General features: G+C 34.7%; 2 protein-coding genes across 2 annotated transcripts in view; both read left to right on the top strand.

Annotated features, from left to right (window-relative positions):
* Positions 1 to 26,428, top strand: part of CSMD1 (CUB and Sushi multiple domains 1) — a 2,580,735-nt gene that overhangs the window by 2,204,582 nt on the left and 349,725 nt on the right. Inside the window, 4 exon segments of the mRNA XM_043985743.1 lie at positions 4,751 to 4,954; positions 5,852 to 5,976; positions 6,720 to 6,816; positions 11,765 to 11,869. Of these exon segments, the coding sequence (XP_043841678.1) occupies positions 4,751 to 4,954; positions 5,852 to 5,976; positions 6,720 to 6,816; positions 11,765 to 11,869 (531 nt within the window).
* LOC122741874 (ran-specific GTPase-activating protein-like) lies at positions 23,958 to 24,692 on the top strand. Its single transcript, XM_043985741.1, has 2 exons — positions 23,958 to 24,581; positions 24,672 to 24,692. The coding sequence occupies exons 1-2, from the start codon at positions 23,958 to 23,960 to the stop codon at positions 24,690 to 24,692; spliced, it is 645 nt and encodes a 214-aa protein (XP_043841676.1).

Raw genomic sequence — 26,428 nt, 5'->3', positions numbered from 1 at the left:
CTCTCTCTCTCTCTCTCTCTCTCTCTCTGGCTTCTTTTATTTTTGTTTTTGTTTCTGAGGACATTTGGAAATTCACTAATGAGGTTTGATTGTCCTACAAGAGGCAACAATGGTACTGACTGATATAAATTCTACAGGAAATCCACATATCCATTCATGCTCACTCTTATTAGTCTTTATCTTTACAATAAATAACTCTAATGTATGTTCTCAGCAGTAGAACTTTTGTCATTTGTCATTTCATTAATTCCTGATATACCCAATTTATCTATATCCTCCCAATTAAATGCCATTACTTTTAGATATATAAAACAGGTTTTTTTGTTTCTTATCTTTTCTTTTTTATGTAACATACTACTGAGTTGTGCTATCCCATTCATTTAAATCATCAACTTAAAATACTATATAATAAATGATTGGTATATTTATTGCACAAACACCATAATCACTATTATATGTTTTTCTCCATCAAGCTTCAAGGTTCAGGATGGGAGATAATACTTTTGAAATTAGTAAAGACTTAATTCTTCTCTTACTTTTCATTAGATTATAAACTTCTTGGACATATAGTATGTGTCATATTTTGCTAAACAAAGTAGGCACCAAATAAATATCTGATGCATTGTTATGACCACTTCTAATCAGGTGGCTTAAAAATAGTGTGGTTTCTACTGATTTATTTTCCCATTCCAGTCCTCCAAATGAAAGATCTGAATTTCAGAAGCCATGTAGGGAAGAAAGAGGTCTGGACAAGTAGAAAAGTGAATGCTAATTCCAATTCTGCCATCAACTTAATTAAAATCTTTCATAAAATATTTGATTTATATGGGACTCTCTTTCCTCATATGTGTAATAAAGCAAGTGAATAAATCAACCCCCAATGTCCTTTAATGATGATGAGCTGTGAACATACTTCCTTTAGTCAATTGGGAAAAATAAAAAAAATATCTTTTTTTCCTAATGAAGATGGGATATACAAGTTTAATTTGTATTAGTTTGTGTTTGATTTGAATTTAGTTGCTGCTAGATGTAGATAGAATTTAAAAAAAACACAACTTTTAGCAACTGGAAAAAGATTGGTTTTAGAAAGTAGAAAATGCTACCCTTGGATCATAAAATGAATTGAGTCAGCTTACTTCACTTGCATGTTGAAGCTTAGATAGATAGAGAAAGAGAGAGAGAGAGAGAGAGGTGAGTTATAGAGATACACACACATGTATATATATATATATATATATATATATATATATATATATATATATATCTAATAGATATACGTGTGTGTGTGTGTGTATATATATATATAAAAAACTACATTTAGTTTGTGTGTGTATGTATGTGTGTGTGTGTGTGTGTGAGGCTTAAGTGTGTGTGTGTGTGGGGGGGGTTAAATGACTTGCCCAGGGTCACACAGCTAGTAAGTGTTAAGTATCTGAGGCTGGATTTGAACTCAGGTCCTTATGAATCCAGGGCTGGTGCTCTATCCACTGCGCCACCTAGCTCCCCCTACATTTAGTTTTAAGAGGGATACAATGGACAAGTTACTATATATCCATTTCTGCATTTCAGTCTGCTTTTTGTATTTGATGACTATTAATAAGCCTACTATATTTTCCTTCCTCTTCTCTTCATATAAAAAAATAAGCATACGGTTGCAGGACTGGCTGCTTCCCAGCATCATAAACCCACCTGGATATCAGCATCCGGTCTCTGTCTAAACACACTAATCTGGCCTGCAAAGTCAGTCATTTTATTTATCACCCTCTATTCCAGGTTGACCTTATTCCTTTTCACTTTTCCACTGGGCTGATTTCAATTTTGTTTCACAGCAGTGTGAAACATTTACTAAAAGATGGAGAATAATTACTTGAGTAAATAGAATTTCTCTCATGCTGGAAATGTCTAGCTTAACATCAAGAAGTATGGGAAATGGCTGATGGGGAAAAAACACAACATTGTTCTATTTCCCCTCCCCCAAAGACATTGCATAGATCACATCAATAGCTTCATCTATAGATTTCATGGCTCGTTTTGGCCTCACTTTTATTTTATTTTATATTTTAATTTAATTTAAACCAGGCTTTCCTCTCTCACCCAGGCTGGAAATACAGTAACTATTCATGGCCCCATCCCACTATTGGGAGCCTTGGGGGCTTTGAACTGGTTCATTTCTCATTTGGATTGTTTCACAGCTCTTGCTGGCCTAGAGCTCATCATATTGGTGCTAGACCTGGTGTGAAAGAATATTCAATAGGGATAGCTTCTTGACACTCAGAAATCCCAACTCAAGTGATAAACAAACCTTAGCATCCATAGTAGTAGAGATTACATGTAAACACAACCATGCCCAGTTCCTGCCCTACTTTCTAAAACATGTCAAATTAGTTTTTTTTTTTTCCTATGTTTGCTAATCTTCCTTCTAAAATGGCCAAATTTCTCTGATTTTATTCAGGCATGTCTTCTGTTGAATTAGCTTTAATATGCCAGTTGGTACCATAAAAACAAAACAAAACGAAATGACAACAAAAACTTTGCTGCCTTACCTTGTTTTCCCCCTATCCCTAAAACCCCATACAATATTCATGCAACAAAATATTTAGTGAAGATTTTACTGCATCTTGCACAAATAGAAATATTTCAAAAAATTCCCTCTTCCTTTGAATATTTAAACCTAAATAGAAAAATAACTAGGGAGATATTTCTCCATCATTTAAAAGGTTCTCAAGCATTGTTTATTGTGAACAAATCTGACAAATCATTCTCTTCCTCCATGGATATATTGCAGGAATAAGACATGTTCAAGAAATGTGAAGAGGATCAATGATATTTTACAGTAATACACATCCTAGTATCTATTAGTGCAAAATTACAGGCATCTAGGGTATGTTTTAATTATTTTAAAAAGGAGACCCAGGACTTAAATAGTGTATTTGTTGTTTTTATACTGCTGAGATCATGGAATATCAGAACTTGAAGTCTATTACCCAATTTTATTCATTTTGGCATCTTATTGGACATTAATTTTAAATCCTGAATAGAACTTAGGTCAATCAAGATAATCTAATTAGCACTGTTCTAAATGAATTGGTTTCTTAACAATGTTTCATAATATGAGCTATGACATGGTTCATCATTATTCATTTTTAAGACTCAACAGTGGGTGGTTCCATAGCATAGAAAAAAATGAATTTTGAAAGACAAAAGGAGTATTATGAGACTTTTTTCATAGAGTTGCATATGTTGTGCATAAAGAAATACAGGAGGCAGCCAGGTGGCACAGTGGATAAAACACTGGCCCTGGATTCAGAAGGACCTGAGTTCAAATCCCGTCTCACTTAACATTTACTAGCTGTGTGACCCTGGTCAAGTCACTTAAGCCTCACTGCCCCGCAAAAAACCACCCCAAAACCAAAAAAACCCAAAACATAAACAAGGGGTAGCTAGGTGGCTCAGTGGATAGAGCACCAGTCCTGGAGTCAGAAGGACCTGAGTTCAAATCCAGCCTCATACACTTGACACTTACCAGCTGTGTGACCCTGGGCAAGTCACTTAACCCCAATTGCCTCACAAAAAGAAAGAAAGAAAGAAAGAAAGAAAGAAAGAAAGAAAGAAAGAAAGAAAGAAAGAAAGAAAGAAAGAAAGAAAGGAAAAAAAAGAAATGCAGGTAAGGAGATAAATGAAGTTACAATTCTGGATACTTTAGGATTGCGACATCATAGTATGTTAGAGCTGGAATGGAATTTAGAGATCATTATAATTCCTTATTTTACTAAAACTGACGCATAGAGAAGGAAAGTGATGTGGATAATGTCAGACACTTAGTAGCAGACCAAATAAAACAATAAAAATCCAGATTTTTACTCCAAATCTTTTCATTGTACTACCTAGCTTCCTTTGTAAAACTAAATAAACATTGACATTAATAGCAGGTAACAGAAATGCAAAGAATTCTACCATTTAGTAGAATTCTAGAACAAAAAAAACTTTCAATGAATTCATATATGTATAAGCACATGTATATGTGCATGCATATATATGAGTATGTCTATATGTATTCATATTTGGAGCAGACCTATTATTTCATTGGTTTAGGAATCTCTTCAGTAATTACTTCCTTTACCAGTGCAGGTCAATTTCTCTGCATCTTATAGCCTGAGAGTTGCCTGGGACCTCTGAGAGGTTCAGTGATTTGTTTACAATCAAAGAGGGAATACATGTTGGAGTGAAAGTTGTACTTGGGTCTTTTTTACTCTGAAACAAGCTTTCAGTTCCATATTCCAAGGTGCTCCTTGTGGGTGTATCTCTCTCTCTCTCTCTCTCTCTCTCTCTCTCTCTCTCTCTCTCTCTCTCTCTCACACACACACACACACACACACACACACACACACACACACCTAGTAGAAAGATAATACATTAGAATCACAGAGAATTGAGTTTTCACCTAGATTTGCTACTAGCTGAGTGTGTTTGGGCAAATACTTTAAATTCTCTGTGTTATATGTAACATGTTTTATAAATTAGGGATTACAATGCTTACCTCACAAGATTTGTTAAGAGGTTAATATGAGATAATGAATGGGAAAATAGATTTTTTTTATAAAAAAAAAGGATGTTTAATATGCATATAAAGGATAATTATTTAATGTTTTTCTATGTTCACTTTAAATTAATTTAAAATACATTGCCATTTATAACATGGAAATAATATTATTTTTCCTTCTTTGGAAAAAACAACAACAAAACTCTTTAGCTGTTCCACGTACAAGCGATACGCAGTGCAGCTCTGTCCCAGAACCCAGATATGGAAGGAGAATTGGCTCTGAATTTTCAGCTGGTTCAATTGTTCGATTTGAATGCAACCCTGGATATCTACTTCAAGGCTCTAAAGCAATCCGGTGCCAGTCAGTGCCTAATGCGTTAGCTCAGTGGAATGACACAATACCAAGCTGTGTAGGTAAGCAATTATTGGCTGGGTTTAATAGCGCACATGAGCCCTAAATCAGAATTGGACAGCGGTTTCAGAAAGTAGTTTTTCCTACACCTATATATTCATTCACCATCAATTAATAATGGTCATGTCCAATTTAAAAGGGCAATTTGTCATGTCAGAAATAATTGAGTACCAGCTGGAGGGTAGGAAATATAGTGTTTCTTATAATAACCCATTAGATGAACAAGTATGATGCATGTTCTCCCGCCCCCTTGAATATTTATAAACTATGTGACCGACTCTAAAGCTATAAATATGGTACATAATTCTGAGGTATTTTTTGAAAAGTAACATAATGTTAATTGTCTGGATCTTTTATGTGTTGTCCCTTTAATAAATTTGTGCTGATGAATTATTGAAAAGTCATATGCTAATCCTGAGCAAATAACAATGGTACTGTTAGTTGTAGCTTATTTGCTTCATTTCAAGTAAGAGCCTCTGGCAGAATCATGCTCAGTCCTTTGAATTCATTTGTACATTTTAAGAGTATTTTCTCTCCAGTCTTCTGCAAAAATTTCATTAATATCAAATAAGGTGCCAGATACTTAAACCATGTTAGATTAATTATTCTAAACAACATTCTTTTCAGTCACAGCACTGTTCTTTATACACTACCCTAGTCTTTAAAATATTTTTACCTGTATAAATATAACTAATTAAGCAAAGGGCATAAACTGATTTTTAAAGATTAAGAAAATATAACTGAATTTCTACATTGATGAAAACCTGACAAATGTGAATTGTACCTAGATGTTTGAAAACCCTCTTAGAAGTGAATCATGTCTTCAGAAACCCAAACAATACGTAATATTCTACTTCATGTTCACGAAGTATGTGCTTAAATGTAATAATGCTTTCTAGTTCCCTGCAGTGGCAATTTCACACAAAGGAGAGGCACTATCCTCTCTCCTGGTTATCCTGAGCCATATGGCAACAACTTGAACTGCATATGGAAGATCATAGTCACAGAGGGATCAGGAATTCAGGCAAGTTCACATCCTGCAAAATGTGGAATGCTTGGCTGCAGGACTTTGGAGGAGTTTATTGATATCTTTTTATTTTAAATTTGTGGAAAATAATGTGTTTGTTTTCTATTAGTTTTTTTTTCTTGACAGCTTCTAACCTTCCTCCTTTGTAACTCAGAAAAATAATAATATAGCAGAGGAAAGCGAAATCTATCACCTTTATCTAAATTTCTCCATCTCTCCATATTTCACATGCATCTAACTGTTGTTACTTTATATTATGTAAATTTTCTGTTATAATTTTACGTTCCTTTAAAGTCATTATAACTGTATGCACAGATATATCTTGCATATGTTCATCTTCAGTTGCTTTATTTGGTGTTATTTTACTATATAATTTCATGATAATTGAATACATTATATCTACAATTACATCTAAATCTATATATACATTTTCATGTACAAGTCAATTCCTTCTTGGTTTCTTTCTTTGGTATTATTTTATGGTATTTGTATCTTTGTCAAGTCAATAGCTATACTTTATCTTTCATGTATCTCTCCTTGATTAAGTTTATTTTAATATATTATATCTATAGCTTCGTTTCAATGTATTTCTATAACTTTCTATTTCTATAATTCATATTTTCATCCTTAGTTACTTTCTTTGGTGTTATTTTATATTGTATCCTTTATTTCATTGAGAGTATTTATTTTATTAACATTAGTCTTTAAAAAAAATCTAACCTAATGTCATTAATTTATAGATTCAAGTAATCAGCTTTGCCACAGAACAAAACTGGGATTCCCTTGAAATCTATGATGGTGCAGATATGACTGCACCAAGACTTGGAAGTTTTTCAGGTAATAGAACTCAAATTAAACTTTTTAAACAATTGCAAAAACACTTATGGTATACCCAAAAAGACTTGTTAAAATTTGTTTATATTTTCACATTTCTTTTTGCCTGTGCCTGTTATTTTTGGATTCTTAATCGCATGAATACAATATATTATTTGTATGCATATTAATGAATTTTATTAGTTTATAGTTGATATGAAGTTAACCTTAAACATTTACCTGAGAAATATTCAGTTTTATGTTTATTCTAATTGATATTGTAAATTATACTATTTTGTGCTTCAAGGGAGGGTAGGTTTTTTTTCCCCCACTTTATTTCCTAATGAAACATCAAACATAGTCCTCTTCTTGCACAGACTCAAGCATAACCTCACCAGGTAGAGAAAGTAAAGTAGTGAAGTGGCAAATGATAACATCCTCTTAATGTACCTTTTGGTCACCGTCCCCAAGCAGTGCTCTCTCCTCCTTGTCATAATTGTGGAAATTGCCAGGATTCTTGGCATCATTCATTGGTTTTCAGAGTATTTATAAAGTTGTTGTTTGAGTTGGTAGCAGTTTAAATCTAACGATGATAAGAAGATATTTATGATCTATGTAGATTTTAGAATATTTGTTACAAACACATAAAAAAAAATCAGATTTTTTTTTTGGGGGGGGGAAGCAAGCCATTTAAGCAAAAGTCTAAAAAAATTTCCACTTCTCGGTTCGGAAAAAGAGAAATATGTGTTATACACACACAAACACACACACACACACACACACACACACACACACACACACACACATACACACCCTGAAAAAAAAAATGAGAAGGGATGGAAGAAGGTACCTGGAGGAGACATAATGGTAGAAAAAGTAGAGAGTCAGCATTATGTCCTGAAGAGGAATGGAGAAATGACTGGCCTGGATATTTTCCTAAACCAGGAAATTCTGGGAGGAACCAGCCCCTGAGGGGAAGGAGCCACAAGGGCAGAGGGTACTTCAAGTGAGAGAAGTCTGGAGGGGAAATAAACTTCCAGGGTGAGGAGGTTTCTGTGGCATGATAGAAAAAGTCCAGAGAGTCAACATTGTAGCCTCTCCCTTTTCCTTATCATTCATCAATCTACCTTCATCATTTTCCTCCCATCCATCTTTTCCCTTCTATTCTCAGTGCCCACACCCTAATAGAGGTGCTCAATCCCTCAGGACAGAAATATGCCATAGCCTTGCTTGCTGTAACATTGTGATGATATAAATTGGTGTTAACAAAGTGCTTTATATCAAAAAAGTTATTTAAATATCAAATATAAAATTGCATTCACTTATATATAGAATTATAATGGTAGAGGCAATGTTAACAATATTTCACTACTCACTAATCAACAAAAATAAGAATCTGAGGAAGAAATTGTGTCCTATACCTTCCTTGTCTACTTTCCCAAGAGTGACTTCAAAATACTATAATATGCCATTATCAGTTATCATAAATAGTACTATTTTTCCTGAAGCACTTTATAGTAACTTACACTACTGTTTTATGGAAAATTTTATTAATTTTCAACTTGCTGGAAGAGTCTGACTATAATATTTTTTCTTGCTCTGGGGGGGATTATATATGGATATATGCATACATATACATACATGTATATGTATAAAATATATAAGTATATATGTATATCAAAAGTTTGAATAAAGATATTTGAATTATTCCTAAAATTGTAAAGATACTTTATAGATCATCCAATTCAACTAAGTTTTCTTATAGAGAAGACAACTTAGGGCAAGAAACCTTCAGTGATCTTGCCCATTATCATCCAGATAATTCATTGGCAGAGTTAGAATACTTCTAGTGTCTAGAGTCCCATTTTTCATTCATGCATTTATTTATGCATGCATTCATTCAATTCTATATGCCAGGTACTATGCTAGATCTGGAGATATAAAGATAAAAAATAAAACAGTACCTATCCTCAATGAATTTACATTCTCTTGGGAGGAAACACTATATATCTGCACACAAAATTAAATACAAAATAGATAACAGTAATTTCTGGAACTAAGAGCACTAGAACCTGGAGATATCACGGTTCTTAAGCTAGGTTTTAAAGGAGATCTAGCATGTCTAAGAGACAGAGCAGACAGTACAAAGTTACAGAGATAGTAAAGATAATGATGTTTACAGGAAACAACATGCTACCAGTATACCTTTCAGGTATACAGAATGTTTGAAACGAGTCATGGGGAATAAGCCTGAAACCAGACAATGAATGATTTTAAATGCCAAACAGAGAAGTTTGAATTGGTTCATACTAGGGTTCTTAACTAGAAGGAACAGACCATATATTTGCTTTAAAAATATTAATTTAGCAGCTATGTGATAATTGAGAAAGAGGGAAGACTGTATAAATTCCAATTAATCTCAGTGAAAGGTGGTAAGGGCAGAAAGTATGGTAGCTATTTTACAAATGAAAAGGAGATGAATGTGAGGGATGTTGGGGAGAAAGAATTATTCCAGTGCTCCTGGAACTAAACCATGCTGCTTTTCTTAGAATTTGCATATAAACAGAAATCTATTGAAAACATAGCTGGTAATAGTTATGACTCAACTAGTACTAATATCTCGAGGGGAAATAACTTTCTTTTTGAATTGAGGCATATGAATCTTTCTGATGTGTAAGTTTGCATGTAAATATTTGGCAATTTAGCAAAAGTTATAAATTAACTTACTAAATAAGAAATAATTCTTGCACTAAAGTCCTGCTATGATGCCTCATGAAGATGACTGGTTTCTTGAAGACAATGCTGTTATCACTGCACAAGCTTGGGCAAAATCTATCAGACTAGAAAAACTTTAATTAACATCCCTATGATACTCAGTCTACAGTGTTAAGATACTATGATACTTAGTTAAAGGGCTAAGAGCCTCCTCAGGAAAGTTGGCCATCAAAAGATTATATTTAACTCTCCAATTCATTAATATTCATCACTAAGTTGTTTAGAGGATGAAATTTAATGCTAGTAGGAAAAGTGCCATTTTGTTGAAGTATTAAAGATAAATTATTATTTTGTTTTTAAAAATTATTTTGTAGTTATTACATTGTTATTTTATTTTTGACTTGACACTGGGATTTTCATTGAAGGAGCTACCCTAAAATTCTGGGCCCATAATTGCCAATTTCCTCCAAATGATAACTCATCTCTATCAATTAATTGAATTGTGCTTCCTTATTAAAGTTAAAGGATCATTTTAATAAGACTATAAAACACAATGCATTAATAAAGGTTTCTTCATTTGTATATTATAACAGAAAAAATCATTTGATTTGCTTATCACTTTTAAAAGAGCCCATTTTATTATACTTTATAATTTAAGACTTTGACTATCCTGGGAATTTTCTCTTTTGTTATTTTTCTATTTCAAAACTTTCTTACAGTATTATAATTTCTTTTTTCAAATATGACCTTAGCTCCTCTGTGTCTCCTACTGATTCTTCAGTTGGTATAACATGAGCTGGGGTATTTTAAGTGAAGAGAAAATATTCAATATAAATGAATATATACCTTCCTTTTTCACACAGTTTTGGTTGAAGTCATTCAGAGACCTCTGTGGGAACATCATTCAGTGTTAGTCACAGTGGGAATAGAAAAGAGGTTACCAGTCAAAAGCTATGCCCCATGAATAATGCATTGTATCAACATCTTCCCTGAATGACTATCCCCAGCCAGACTTCTCTGTGGTCTTGAAGTGTTCTTATTCCTGATGGCCTTGTCAAATTGACCAAATTGAAAAGGCAAGCATTCAAAATGGAAAAAGAAACCAAAGTGGAGGATAAACCATATAAGTAATAAGCATTCATGTGGTATTTGTATGATTTGGGGTGTTCAGCATGTATTCTCTGTGTCATGGTACATTAAGAAAGCATCTGGTAGAAGACTAAAAAGGTAACTTTGTTTAAAAATACCTGTAGATGCACAATTGATATTGAGCAGTAGAAATAATGAAAACTGATATTAGGAGAGACATAAATATATGAAGATTCTTTAGCATTCCCTGATATTAATAAGGATAAATATATTTAAAACAATTCCTTACATTGATATTTAAGGCCTTCCATACCATCAAAATATCTATTAGCTTTGGCACATTCAAATCTGTATTCTACAATCCAACTGAAAGAATCCTAGGATCAATCCTAAAATGCCATTGAGTCCACACCTTCATTTTACAGATAAAGAAACTGAGGCAAAGAGAGTTTAAGTGATTTTCCCAGGATTACAAGGTGTCTAAGATGGGATTTGAATCCAAGTCTTTCTGATTGAAAATTCACCATCTTACCCACTGTACCATGCTTGTACATCATGACTCTGCATGGTAGAGCTGACTCTCTATCCTTTTATATTTTATTCCCCTATCATAGACTTGTCTCCTTCCTATTCTTCAAGTTTCAGTTTAAGTACTACTTTCTCCACAAAATTTTCCCTAATTCTCCCAAATATAAATGTTTAGTCCTTTCTCAGATTTCTGTTCTACTTTCATTGACTCTTTCCCTATCTATTCACTACATTACAACTTTCCTTTTTTTTTTTTAAAGTTATTGGAAGTATTTCCCATATCTCTTCTACTAGAATATCTCTATGCTCCTTAAGATGATAGTCTAGGGGCAGCTAGGTGGCACAGTGGATATAGCACCGGCCCTGGAGTCAGGAGGGCCTGAGTTCAAATTTGGCCTCAGACACTTGACACTTACTAGCTGTGTGACCCTGGGCAAGTCACTTAACCCCAATTGCCTCACCAAAAAAAAAAAAAGCCACAAAAAAAAGATGATAGTCTATATATAATAAGTTGACAAATAATTGGTGTTTGAGGAAATGACTTAAACTGCTTTGGAGGAATAAACATATCTTTTCAAATGTTTCACATGTAAAAATATAGTGAATTATGATTAAGGTTAAACAACTTTGTCTCTCACAGGTACTACTGTGCCAGCATTGTTGAACAGTACCTCCAATCAACTCTATTTGCACTTTCAATCAGATATTAGTGTGGCGGCAGCTGGCTTTCACCTGGAATACAAAAGTAAGACCTACTATCTGCCCTTTTGAACTTGACATATCATCACTGGTTTTGTAAGAAAATTGTATTATGCTGTAAATGCAGAGAAAAACACAATGTTAACTAAAATGCTATTTTTATAACTCATGAGAAATCATCTCTCATTGAAATTTCATCAGAAAATACAATGAAAATGTCTTGCCTTGTACCTTGATTAGAAAATGTAGGAGTATTTTAAAATTAAAATCCTGATTAAGGAAATTAGCTTGATTACTTAAGAAAATACTTGAAAATGATTTAGTTTTGTTGTGAAAAATATCTATCTATATGTTCATATACATTTTTATTAATACCTAAAATACAGATAACCCCATGTATTAATTTGCAATTTATCTGCATAACTTTTCTATTTCTCTTCTCAATGAACTCTTAAGAAATCTGTACTAGCAAAGAGCAGCAACTCCAGTGCTGATGTCTGTGTATTATTCATTTTAATTGGGAATGTAGGCATTGCAAAGGAGGCTCTAACCTTTTAAAAATGAATGTGAGGCTGAGTTAATAGTCTGATAAATGGGATGACAAAGGTCAAATTCACAAATCTTCTTTGACGTTTGATTATACAGGTAAACCTTGTAAAAAGAAGAAATAAGAATTTCCAATGAGTGTAGAGTTTATTTTAGAAGATGTTTTCAAGCACTAAAAATGCTTAATGTTATATTCATCTCCCTTAATAAGCAGTTACAAATAAGCAAATATATAGATAAGCTTTAATAAGTGATCTTTTGAATTATGATAAACCGTTTTTGAGGATGTAAATGCATAGATGTTTCTGAAAGGCTAGATTTCCAGCTGATGATAAGCATTCAGAACCAGACACAAACCACAGGACAGTCTCACATTATGCTTAAATTCCCCTTCTTATTGCCACCATTTGTATGCAAGTTTGCAGAATTTATTTGAATAGGACTCCATTAATGATTGTGCAAAATGAGGTCTTGGATATTATTTACATGGGCTACATATGGAGAATTTGTTCCTCTTTTTGACACATTTTTAGGACATCTGTAGATGGTGAATTATAAGGTTCATTTCATACTAGGAGCTAACAGATGTACTCATTCACATAGTGGTATTATGGCTGATGAATGCTTTTACCTAGTACTCTCAAGGTGGTCCTGACTCTTCTGGCTTCTCATCTACTACCAATGTGAAAAGGTGTTATTAAAATAATTTGTCTACAATTTCCATAGAGACATAGGGACATTTGCTTCACCAACATAGTCATCTGTGATTCAGTTTTATTACCACAAAATAGACTTATTATAAGAGGAAAATTAGCACATGTCTCACTGAAAGGAAACTGGTTTAAGGCTTAACTCAATGTCCTTCTTTCTGTATTTTTTCTTTGGTAGTATGTGGTACTAATTTGACACATTTCTTTTTTCTAGTTTTTATTTTCTGACTCAAACCTCTTGATAACTCATTTTCTAGTTGTCAAGATTGATGATTTCTATGCCTGTCATATTCTGATTGTAAAGGCTGGAAATATGAATAATGTGAAATAATAGTAAAACTAATAACTGGAACATTTAATGCCTTTAATATGTTAACCAAGTATAATGCCTGATATGCATATATATGCATACATATGTATATATGAACATACACATATACACATACACACATATTGTATATATGTATATATGTGTGTACACACATACATATACACATACACATCTCCAACTTCCAGAGACAATTTATTCCATTTAAAGACAATACTACATTACTTTTAGAAAGTTTTTTCCCTACCTGAATGCTAAATCTATCTCTTTGAAACTTCTACTGTTGTTTAGTGCCTGTTTGTTGACTGAATGATTGTCCTTTAAAGGCTGGGCTTCAAACAGGGAAACAGGACAGGGAAAAAACCCTGGATTTCTCCCATAATTAGTTATTAATAACCATTTCTTTCAGTATATATGTATACATACATATATACACACAAAAGAAAAACATGCATGCATCTGTTTATGTACATACACATATATGCTTGCATGTATATATATTGTTTCTTCCCCTATGTTCCTTGAGGGTAAGGGATGCTTTGACTCAAATAACCAGTAGCTAATATATTGCCTGGCCCTTAATAGGTATTTAATAAATATTTATTCATAGTATTAGCTTGAATACCAATTTAGTTAATTAATCACCAACATACTATTTAATATTAATAGCAATACTTTTATCAGGTGAGAACACCTTTATTGAATGAATCAAAGAATTACACTAAATGTGAAATGTCTTTGATCTGTTTGGGAAAATTGAAAGTCATTGCATGAAATGAAATGATACTACATAGAAAGTGTATTAGAGGGGTGGCTAGGTGGTGCAGTGGATAAAGCACCAGCCCTGGATTCAGGAGTACCCGAGTTCAAATCTGGTCTCAGACACTTGACACTTACCAGCTGTGAGACCCTGGGCAAGTCACTTAACCCCATTGCCCCGCCCCCCCCCCCCCAAAAAAGTGTATTAGAATTGATTAAGGAGATTCACTGCTTCCTTGGGTGTAGGTATCCTTATACTTCTGCCTCTTAGAATCCCTAGGCTCCCTCAAGGCTCAGTTCAAGTGCCACCTTATGAACTTTTACTGATGCCTTAGTTGTTATTGTACTCCCCACCCAAATTATCTTGTACCTATTTTATATATTTTTCTGATATTTCTGTTTACATGTCATCTCCCACTGTAGAATTTAAGCTTCTTAAAAGCAGGATGTATTTCACTTCTTTGCATCCCCAACCTGAGGAATCACAGTCTTTGGAGCACAAGAGCTGATCAGTAAATATTTATTGAGTGATTGGTCTTCATGATTTTATTACTGTTTGGGGGAGGGCCCAGATGGGGGTGGGGATCTTTATGGTAGAGACACCAAACATTTGTAAATGGAATTTCTTTATTGCTATTTTCACTGAAACTTTGAATCGATTTTATAGTACTCTTTCAAGCCATTTTTTAAATAGCAGGTATAAGAGGATTGAATTTCTTTGCAAAGTTTGCTCTGCAGTAAAAGCCATAGTACTTTAACCATAGCCACAAGGAAGAGATCTAAGCACTCAAAAAGAATAATCAAATCTCTTAACTCTGTTGCTTTGAACCATGAAAGGGATGAATATGGCTTCATATAAGAAAACATTGGGTGGGCATTCAACTATATCTCAGTACCTACTGATAGTTAAATAGCATAGTATCTTGTACAAGCTAGGTATTCAATGAATTTTAATTATTTTGACAATAAGTTGTAAATAAGACACAATGATTATCAAAATAATCTCCTGATAGATTTCACTTTTCATAAATTATACAGTCCCTTATGAGATTGGAAGGAAACCTCCTTGATTTCTCCTCAAGTACAGGTTTCTCAGAATTCAACACTAATTTTATGGTCTAGCAAACAAGCAATCCTTTTCTACTTTTCCTAGACTCCCTTATATTATTCAGTTAATTTAACTATCAAACAGCAAATATATATTTACTAAGTGCCTACTCTATTCCCCAAACTCTGCCAAACTAAATGGTAGAAATAAATGTGGTCTTTATTTTATAGTCAAATTGAAAGCCATGTGAAGTATTTTCTATGAGCAGCTTAATAAGCTAAATTTGAATGGAATTTCAGAACAATTTACTGTGGAAAATAAACAGGAATACCAGCTTAGAGTAGTATCCTTTGCTGAGGGATTTTTGCATTATAATAGGAATATAATAATTAAGGTAAAGGGTGTCTTACTTGTCTCTTTCCTGATGTAGGCTTTATCTGTAAAAAAGAAGTTAGACCAAATTTTCTGTAGATGCTCTTCCAACTATAAAATTATATGATATTAAACTATGATATTATAATAAGTAGTTTGAAGAGATCATTTTCAGTATTGGATCCCTCTTTGAATTCCTGATATAAGATTATGTTAGAAGCCTTATATTCCACTTATATACAAGGCCTAATCTATTTGTTAATTCCAGGTATTTTTTCATTTTTGGTACATTTCTTTTTTTTTTTTTTTGGTGAGGCAATTGGGGTTAAGTGACTTGCCCAGGGTCACACAGCTAGTAAGTGTTAAGTGTGTGAAGCTGGATTGGAACTCAGGTCCTCCTGACTCCAGGGCTGGTGCTCTATCTACTGTGCCACCTCGCTGCCCCTTGGTACATTTCTAATAGTCCATATTTGCCAGTCAATTTTGTAGTAATAAGAGAAAAAACCTTTTACTTATTTATTTTTTAATTTTGGGTCAGTACATGCCATGTATGAAATAAATTTAGGACATTATCTTTTGTTGGCCCCATTGTTAAAAAAAATGGTTTTCACAAAATGCCTTTGTCCTTTTCTAGTTTTATCTCTTCTTTTGTTGGGGCAGCTAGGTGGTGCAATGGATAAAGCACTGGCCCTGGAGTCAAGAGGACCTAAGTTCAAATCTCACCTGAGACACTAGCTATGTCACTCTAGGCAAATCACTTAACCCCAATTGCCTTAAACATCTGGGACCATCTCTTCCATTTCCAGTCACCCTGATAATGTATCTTGCCACTGAACCCAGATGTCTGAGGTTGGTGATCTTTCACAGCCCTGATGTCATGGCCCTCTTTGAAAATGAAGGACAAACAACAATCTTCTTTTGTTATAAAACACCTTTCTCCCTTAACAAAAGACAGCATTTCTGTGGCAGTTAGGTGGTGCAGTGGATAGAGCACTGGCCCTGGATTTAGGAGGACCTGAGTTCAAATCTGGCCTCAGACACTTGACACTTACTAGCTGTGTGACCCTGGGCAAGTCACTTAACCCCAATTGTCTCACCAAAACAAAAAACAAAAACAAAAACAAAAAACAAAGACAGCATTTCTATGGGCTTTTAAAAACAATAATAATAATAATAACTAAACTTACTTAAATATTTCAAAGGGAAGTGATTTCTTTAATGTGTATACTCTACCCACTGAGAGATTACAGCCCCATCATACCTCAATAAACTGTCATGTGAGCTTCTCTTATTATATTTCACAAGAACCCCATGAGGGAGTTGTTATTATTATGCTATTTTTCAGTTAAGTGACTTGCCAGGGTCACATAGGTAGTAAGTATCTGAGGCAGGACTCAAACCCACATCTTGTTGCTCAGCACTCTATCTACTAAACAAGTAGCTACATAATGAATTCCTACCCTCACATTTATGCTGCTCCACTGATCCTCATTCAAAATCTTCTCTAAGCATCTTATGTATCTTCCAATATTTTTGATGACAAGCTTAAATTGTGCCTTCTTGGACTAATATCCTCTACAGTGATCTTTTTCTGGCATTACTTATTTGGTATTTATGTATATTATATCTGCTATATTTTCACTAAAGCCATTTTTTGATGCCTCATTATTCTGTGGTGACCTTAGGTTCTCAATGACTTGGAACTGGATAGTGGGCTACAGAAATGCCATAGGGTACTCATTTCTACATACTGTATTACTACAAGGATCCCTGGGGATCTCTTTTTGTCTTTTAGTGTTTCCTACTTTGGTACCTCATTCTCTGTATGCTTTCAGTCTGAGGATGCTAGAATGCTCCTCAAAGTGGGTACTCCTGTCCATACCCCAATCTTCAATTTTGAAAGACCTTTCTTTTTGTTTCTCTGAGCCATCCTAGACTGGAAAAAAAAAAATCATTCACTGTGATTTTTTCCTTGGGTTTTCAGATTAGAATTCAGTCTGGTGCATTTCTAGATCTTTATGGAAAAGATTTGGTGAGGAGCTAGGCTGTACTGTTTGCTTCTAGTTAATGATTTTGGCTTCCTAGTACCTTTAGGTTCTTAAAGGATATGCCAATTTATTTAGTAAAAGCTCCAGTATATTCTTAACAATCTAGTAAGGCTTATATATTCTAAATGTCATTGAGAGAAAAGTCTAGGAAAGTTTGGATCAAAAAAGCCATCATTAAATGCTTGTCTGGAATATCTAGTAATTCTTGTTTGTCTGTCTATCTATCTGTCTATCTACTATCTATCTGTCTATCTATATCTATATATCTATCTATCATTTATCTAACTCACAAAAACAGTCTGCAAAATTATGGAGAGGTTGGTATGGTAGAGGATTGCTTGAAAGAATTAGATATATTTAATATGTAGAAGACAAGATGGGGGTATGGAAGTAATTGCTCTTTTCAGGTATTGGAAGGACTTATATTTGGAGAATGGACTAGTCTTGTTTAACAGGGCCCCAGAGGTCAGAACTAGAAGCTATAGTGAAACATTTCCAAGAAGTAAACTTAAGCTTAATGGAATGAACATTTTTTTTTTCCTCTAATGATTAGAGCTATCAAACAATGAACAGGGTTCATTTAGACCAGAGATTTTCCACCAGAGGTTCACAGATTTTTTCAGGGGGCCTATCAACTTGGATGGGAAAAATGCATCTTTATTATCACTAACATGTAACTTCCTTTGTAAGCCTCTGTATTTTTATTTTATACATTTATAAACACGCAGAAAAGGGGTCCATGATACACAAAAAGTTAAGAACCACTAACAGTGGTGGGTTTCCCCTCACTAGCGATCTTTAAGCTGTATAGCTACTTGAGCATGATATGGAAAGGACTTTTTCAGGTTCCTTCCAATTCAGATTTTGTGATTTTATTTTTATGGAAGAAATTTTCACATCAATAAAATCACCAGTTTTTAAAGTATAGGTATTGGCTAGTTATTTTCTTACTTAAATTTCTTCTCTCTTCTTCTATATGACAAAATCCTTGAAGTTAGAAAGCATATTATATATATTTCTGTATTCCTCATAGGGCCTACTATATGACCTTGTATATCATAAATGTTCAATATGAATTGGATCATTAATTTATAAGAGGTTATAATTATGGGTTGGTTGCTAATTGGTTAAACATACTGATAGAAAGGTACTTTAAAAATCATCTATGCTAGTTCTGTGCTAGTCCACACTATTTGTGATGACCTGTATAAAACTAAAACCTCGTGATATTTTATTGTGTACATAATTTTAGATAATTTCCAAAATGGCATATGTTTCCAGAGCTCTGAATTTTTCTGTGCCATATATCCATTCACTCCCCCCCTACCTTTATTCTTAAACATCTCTCTCAAGTGGTGATAAGTTCTATTTACAAATCTTATGTGCACCCATTCATAGTGATATCAGGCAAATCTGTTTCCTTCATAATAAAGTGAAATGTTTGATCTCACAATCCATTAAGTTATTATTGTCGTGATAATGGCCTAATTTGCTAGCAAGCAGTGGAATGAGCCTGTATTTCCTTGTGAACAATCATATTCTACTTTTCTTTGGTTAGAAGAAATTATTAATGCCAGGTCTTAAAGTGATTTTAATAACATTCAAAAGGCATCCCACAGACATTATTGAGGGGAGAAATCATTGTGGAGAGGGAGCCTTACTTTCTTATCACCTCTAGGAATGACTATTGGCCAACTAACCTGGGAGTGGTAAGACTGCCCAGAACACCAACCTCTCTTCCAACGCAGCCCTCATAGTCATTGTCTGGGGAAGCAACTTCTGTAGAGAAAGAACCAGCCATCCCTTCCAACTGTCAACTCTTAGGTCAGGCAAACCACTGTACCTGTAGTATCAAGATACCCTGAGGGAGAGTCAGGAGCTAATATTTGCCAGGTTCGTCAAACCAACACCACCACCTTGACCACAGTCTTGCTTCAAACTCTGATAAAGAACCAAGGACCCTGAAGCCAAGAGTCTTGTGATTAAGATTCCTTCCAAGTCAGTATCCTTAGCCATCATTCTGAGAATCAAAACCTATCGGAGATGCAGTCTGTCAACTGATCCTACAAGTGCCAGAGCCACAGCTACTGAAGACCTAGGAAGGTCAATTCTTTCTACCAAAGTCCTTAGTACTTTATTAAAATGATTTTTTCATTCATTCATTCATCTTAAATATTTTGAAAATAAATATTGTGGATATATATATATGTGTGTGTGTGTGTGTGTGTGCATTATCTATATCTCTATTGATATACACACATATACATCTATATATACATATACACTTGTATTTATCAAATAGTGTAGATATCATGTTAGTTTCCTCTCAGTATAAAACCGCTACTGACAATGAAGATAAAGGAAAGTATCCTCAAGAGAATCAATATGGAAATAAATTAGTCAGTGAATCATGTTTCTATGCTTATCCATTTCCCCAAAGATCTAGAAAATAACACAATTGTTTCTTTCAATGGCCAAAAATCTACAACAGAGTTTTGTATTATGCATTTATCATGTATCAGTATATTAGAATGAATGCAAATTACAGCAATTAAATAGGATTATGTGTATTCTTTGTTAACAAGCACAGCATTTAAACAAAGTCCCTTAATTTAAGCTTTTTATGTCTTGATTTGATTTAGGCCTGTATTAAGTTTTTCAATTTAATCTGAGTATTTTGCTGTCTTAAATTAGTATGTAAATTCACTAAAACATTCATAATTAAGATCAGGCAGCAAGGTAGCACAGCTTGGAATCTTGAGTTCAAATCCTGTTTTAGGCAACTACTAGCTATGTAACCCTGGGAATGTCAATTAACTTCTTTCAGCCTCAGTTCCCTCATATGTAAGATGAGGATAATAGCACCCAACACCCAGAGCTGATGTGAGTATAAATTAGATAATGCAGGTACAGTGTCTTGCAAAACTTAAAGTACTATATAAATGCTAGCTATTATTAGTTGTTACCTTACTCTCTACTTTACAGACTTCTTGTGTGTCAAGGATCAGGGCAAGTTTCCCTTATCAGGAAAATGAGGATAATAATAGACGTCCCAGGATGTAGGTTGTCTTGTTATCTCCTGTCTTTCTTGTCCAAGTCTTCTCATAAATTTATATATCTTACATAATGATATATAGATTATATTTGTTCCAAATATGTTTTTTCAAAATTAGTAGCCACCTTTGACAATTAGCATGCCTGATACAATACTACTTAATCAGAAGTCCTAGAAAATCTTTGTTTGTTTGTTTTCCTGATTATCAGAGTTCCTTTTGCTTATATGATGCAACCCTCTCACAACCATGATCTATCTTTTCATTATGCTCTATGTGATACTCATTAATAGTTCTTTGGTGTTAATGGCTGCTAACTTCTCACAGATATACGCTGACACTGGTAAAATCTTTGAATTGGAAATAGTAACATTTTTTTGTTGCTACAGATTCAGGTTCAATACAAGTGCTTCTCGAAGGAAATATATCTCATACTTCTCCTTTCTACACTAGATTCAGGCTATTGTCCATCTATAGTCTCTCCCAGATTTACAAAAGATGGTCCGCTTATTTGCAAGTTGAAATACTTCATCTATTTGGACTTTCCTGTGTGGTCAGACTGTTGAAACTCATTTAAATAACTATAGATCTCTTGCTGGAGGCTCTGTAATGTCTTATAACTTGAATGAAAACAATATTATTTGCAAACTAGAACATTTGGAAGACCTTGCCATTCACAGGAAATGACTATAACCTCTTTGGATTTATTTATTTATTTGTTTGTTTGTTCCTTCGTTCGTTCATTCATTCATTCATTCATTCATTCATTTGCAGGGCAATGAGGGTTAAGTGTCCTCTTTGGATTTTAAAGCTCTTTACAACTTGGCTCTTTCCTACCTACATTTTATTCCCCTCCACAAACTCTAAGATCCAGCTAAATTAGACTTCTTGGCATCTTGGTATTGTTAATATGAATGTATAGATCACCTAGATTTGATGGAGCTGCCTTATTATCTTTATGAGACCCTGGATTAATGGGAGCAAAATGCCTTTTGCTCAAAGGCTTCAAACTGAAACCAGACAGTCCCCATTTATTTTCCCCAAGAGAATAAACAAATTTGAATGCCCCTTTGAAATTCTTATTCACTATCTTCTTTCCCAAGAAAGTAAATAGATCTCATTGTTCTTCTGATCAACTATCTAGACCTCCTTGTCTTTGATAATACCCTTCCTGTCTCTACATAATCCAATCATAGCATCTGTTTTAAATTGAGTTGTTAAAATGATTTGTATTGATTTACATTTGTAGTATTTGCTTTGGGTTGATTTGTATCATGCTAATGAAGTTATTCTGTAACCTGTGAGCAAAGAAATCTTAAAAACCCTTAGAAAGAAGGGGTCTCTTAGCTCCTTTTGAAGGGGTCTCCACATGATCATGGTTTTTTCTTCTTAGAACAAAATTTAATTGGTATTGTTTTTCTGTCTGTCTCTGATCTAGTATATCTTCTAGGAGACATTATGCTCTCTGATCTGGTTTTTAGCCATGTTTTCTGATCTGTTTATTATTTTTGTAGGAGGTCAGTTATGGAAACAAATTGTAATAGATATTATAAGATTGATTTCTCCAATCTGTTTATTAATTCTGTTTGTAGGAGACATGCAGATAAAAAATAACTATATTTTAGTTTTTGTTAACTTGGAAATCAAGGAAAAAATCAATATAGGAGAAATAAGTTCTTTAATTGGGGCAGAGGAACTATAGCTCAGGGTATTGCAAAGCTTGGAAGCTAGGAATACCCAAAGATGGGAACAGAAGACAGAGCTTTTATGGGGTAACAGAACAAAAAGGGAACCAAAAGATTGCCCCAGAGTGACATATAGCTACTTAATGTAAATGAACCTTTAACAAAAGAAATAAAGTCCAGGGAATAAAGTGGGGAGGGGATAAGTTGCTTAGGGGAAGGTCCATAAATCCATCAAGAGTCTGGAAATGACAAAGACAGTCAGCCCCAGGCAATTCTTCTAACTGTGAAGGGGGACTGGGTGGGGAATCAGTCAGTTCTCAGTAAATTTGTAGTTCTCATTTTCAACAGTATTTATATAGCCTGAATATAGTTGTTTATATGTTGTCTCTTCCATTAAAATGTGAACTCCTTGAGGGTAGGTACTATGGTTTTTTTTTATTTGTTTGTTTGTTTTGAGGCAATTGGGTTTAAGTGTTAAGTGTCTGAGGCTAGATTTGAACTCAGGTCCTCCTGACTCCAAGTGCTCTATCCACTGTGCCACCTAGCTGCCCCAGGTAATATGTTTTTACCTTTCTTTGTAACGTCTACAATTAGTGCAGTTCCTAGTACATAGTAAGTGCTTAATAAATGCTTGTTGAGTGACTAATTCTGCAGAGCTTCTCAATCACATTGGCAAATATCTTGGCAATCATACATTTCCCTGTTTTATGCCTCTCATCTTTATTATCTGAATCATTAATGAAGATTATTTCTATTATTACATTTATAGAATCTCAAATAATTTTTATATATGGATGGGAGACATCTTGTTTTAAAAGTACCTTTAAGGAAGCACTTGGTTCTCCTGTGTTAAATGCATTTTCATAATCAATAAATAATAAGCACATGGTATCTTATATTATCTCCAATTTTAGTTAGTGATAACATGGCAAAGATGTTCTGTTGTTGAATATTATATGCAAAAGTCTGCTTATTTTCTAATAATGCCCTTATTGAGGTGTTTTATATATATATATATATATATGACCCTGATAAAGATTATGTATAAATGGTGAAATAGACATATGGTATGGTAGCTGTTGATGGGGTTTTTTTGATCTTTCTGGTGTTGTTGTTGTTTGAATGAGTAAAAGTATAAGATATTTTCTACAATGTTGTTATCTTCACCACCTATAGATACCTTGCAAATGAGTCGTTCAGTGCTCTTGAAATTTTATCACCTCTACCTCAGATTTCCTCTCTGTATAATTGATACTATCCATCTGCTCCTGTCATCTTTTTTCTCTTTAGTGCTATTTCTACTTCCTTTGTAAATACCCCAGGGACTGGGATTGTGGGGTCTGATTGTAATCTATCCTCATCAGACCATCAACTCGTCAGAAATAGGATCAGAAATTAAATAAAACAGGGGGCAGAGGAGTGTTCCTTGCCCTTGCCAGGGTCAAGGGGCTAGGGTCGTGCGCATGCCCAGGTGGCGGGGGTGAGCTGACGTAAGCGCGGGGCTAGGAGGCGCCAGCGCCCGACAAGGTACTGACCGGATCAGACCGGATCGATTTCGGCCACCGTCAAGTCGCCTCCCCGTTCAATGGCGGCTGCCAAGGAAACTCATGAGGGGCACAAAACCTCCCCAGAGAATGTGGATGCCTCAAACCGCGATCCACAGTTTGAGCCGGTAATGGCTCGTCGTGAGCTGCTGCAGATTAAGACCCTTGAAGAAGATGAAGAAGAGCTCTTCAAGATGAGAGCCAAGCTATTCCGATTTGCAAATGAGAATGGCCTTCCCGAATGGAAAGAGCGAGGGACTGGTGACGTGAAGCTGCTGAAACACAAGGAGAAAGGGACCATTCGCCTCCTCATGAGAAGGGACAAAACTCTGAAGATCTGCGCTAATCACTATATAACACCGTTGATGGAGCTGAAGCCCAGTGTAGGGAGTGACAGGGCCTGGGTCTGGAACACACACGCTGATTTTGCCGATGAAAGCCCCAAGCCTGAAGTGCTGGCGATTCGATTCCTAAATGCAGAAAATGCTCAGAAGTTTAAGGCAAAATTTGAAGAATGCAAGAATGAAACAAGAGAAAGAGGAAAGAGAGCCGGAGCAGGCTCTAAAGAGAGCAGCACCAAAAAAGTGGTGGAGAAGTTCTCGGAGCTGTGTGTGAAGGAGGTGAAGGAGGAGAAAGAAGGAAGCCAAGAGCCCGAGAACCCCGAGGCACCAGAGACCCCAGAGGCACCTGAGACCCCAGAGGCACCAGAGACCCCAGAGGCACCTGAGAACCCTGAGGCACCAGAGAACCCCAAGGCACCTGAGGAGGAGACCTAGGACCAGGACATGTTACTGCAGTAAATCATCTCATGGGTTTCTCTTTCCTTTCCTTTTCTTTATTTTTGTTTCTTTTTTTTTTTTTTAAACAAGAGACTTTATATAAAGAACTGAATTCCACCCTCCAGGTTGTTCTTTGAGTTTTTTACCTTTTCGAAGATGTCTTCAGCAAATCCATTCCCAGTCACATGTGTTACACTCATAAAGTTCTTTTCTATAGTGGAAACACTTATAGTACATCCAAATGAGGGAATAAAACATTTGAAAGCTGGAAAAACAGAAAAAAGAAATAAGAGAAACAAATAATGAAGAAAAGAATATGACATGCAATCAAAAACAGGTTAACTCAGATATTTAAATAAATAGGCTATGGAAAAGTATAAATGAGAAATGAACAGAAATGACATTGATACCAGCTTTAGTAATTTCATCCAGGAGTTGAACCATGTAATTTAATTCCAACAAGGACAATAAAAGAGCTTAGAAAGTACCTTAGTAGACAATTTACCTACCTGTCCTAGAGAGAGGTGGTTTTCAAAGTCCATACAGAGTTAAAATATAAACTAATTTGCAAAATCTTATTAGAAAAACTATACGGTCATTAGTAAAATTTTCTCATAAAGCAAAAAGAAATAGTGAAGGGTAAAACTACTCTAAGGAAAGCCTAACAAGATCTCCAAGTAAGGGCCTTTGAGGATGAAAGAAGACTAAAAACAAGGGAAAAAATGCAACATGTCCAAAAACTAAATTCCATATTTTCTCCAAAATTCTCTCTTCCTAACCTTTATATTATTTTTAAAATTACCAACATATCACCCAGGATCACAATAAATTAATAGGTTTCATCATTAACTCTTTACTGTCTTTTGCCCTCCATATCCAGTCCATTATAAAATCATGTCACTCTTCATAATATCTTTCCTATATGTTCCCTTTTCTCCTCTGACATTAACACTACCCTGGTGTATGTAGGTCCTCCCCTCTTCAAGCCATACCTAGATTCTTTCCATAGTCTGCTGATTGGTCCCCATACTTGTAGAAGTCTCCCTCCATTCTAGTCCACCCTCCAGTTAGCTTTCAAAATGATATCTTCATTAAGCACATTTCAAACTGCCCCCATCTCCACCCCCCCCCACTACTCAATAAACACCAGTGGCTATCATTCAGTGTCCTTTATAATCTGCCCTTCAGTGCCCACCTTTTCAGTCTTCTTGTACCTTGTATCCCTTCCACATATTCTGTGATGTAGACACTAGCCTCCTTGCTTTTCCTTGAACAAGACATTCCATTTCTCAATTCTGAGCATTTTCACTGACTGTCCTCCATGATTGGAACTTTCTCCTTCCTCATCTTTACCTCTTGACTTTCTTGGCTTCTTTGAAGTCCTAGCTAAAATTCCACCTTCCATGGAAGTCTTTCTCAATTTTCCTTAATTTTAGTGTCTTCCCACTGTTGATTTTTTTTCAATATATCCTGTATATAGCTTATTTGCATGTAATTTCCTCCATTAGATTGTGAAATCCTTGAGAGAAGATGCATCCTTTTGCCTTTGTTTGTATACTCAGTGCTTAGAACAGTGCCTAGCAAATTATAAGTGCTTAATAAACATTTGTTGACTAACTGACTAGTTTTACTTTTTGTGTTCTGCTCTTCATCAGTCATCTTTTCTAATCTTAATGCTTAGTATAATAAAATAACATTTATAATGTACCTTGTGTTTTCAGAGCACCATGTTA

This window comes from Dromiciops gliroides, chromosome 2 (assembly GCF_019393635.1).
Source record: "Dromiciops gliroides isolate mDroGli1 chromosome 2, mDroGli1.pri, whole genome shotgun sequence".
NCBI classification, from domain to species: domain Eukaryota; kingdom Metazoa; phylum Chordata; class Mammalia; order Microbiotheria; family Microbiotheriidae; genus Dromiciops; species Dromiciops gliroides.
Note: the sequence above shows the minus strand (reverse complement) of the source record. Positions and strands in the feature narration are given on the sequence as shown.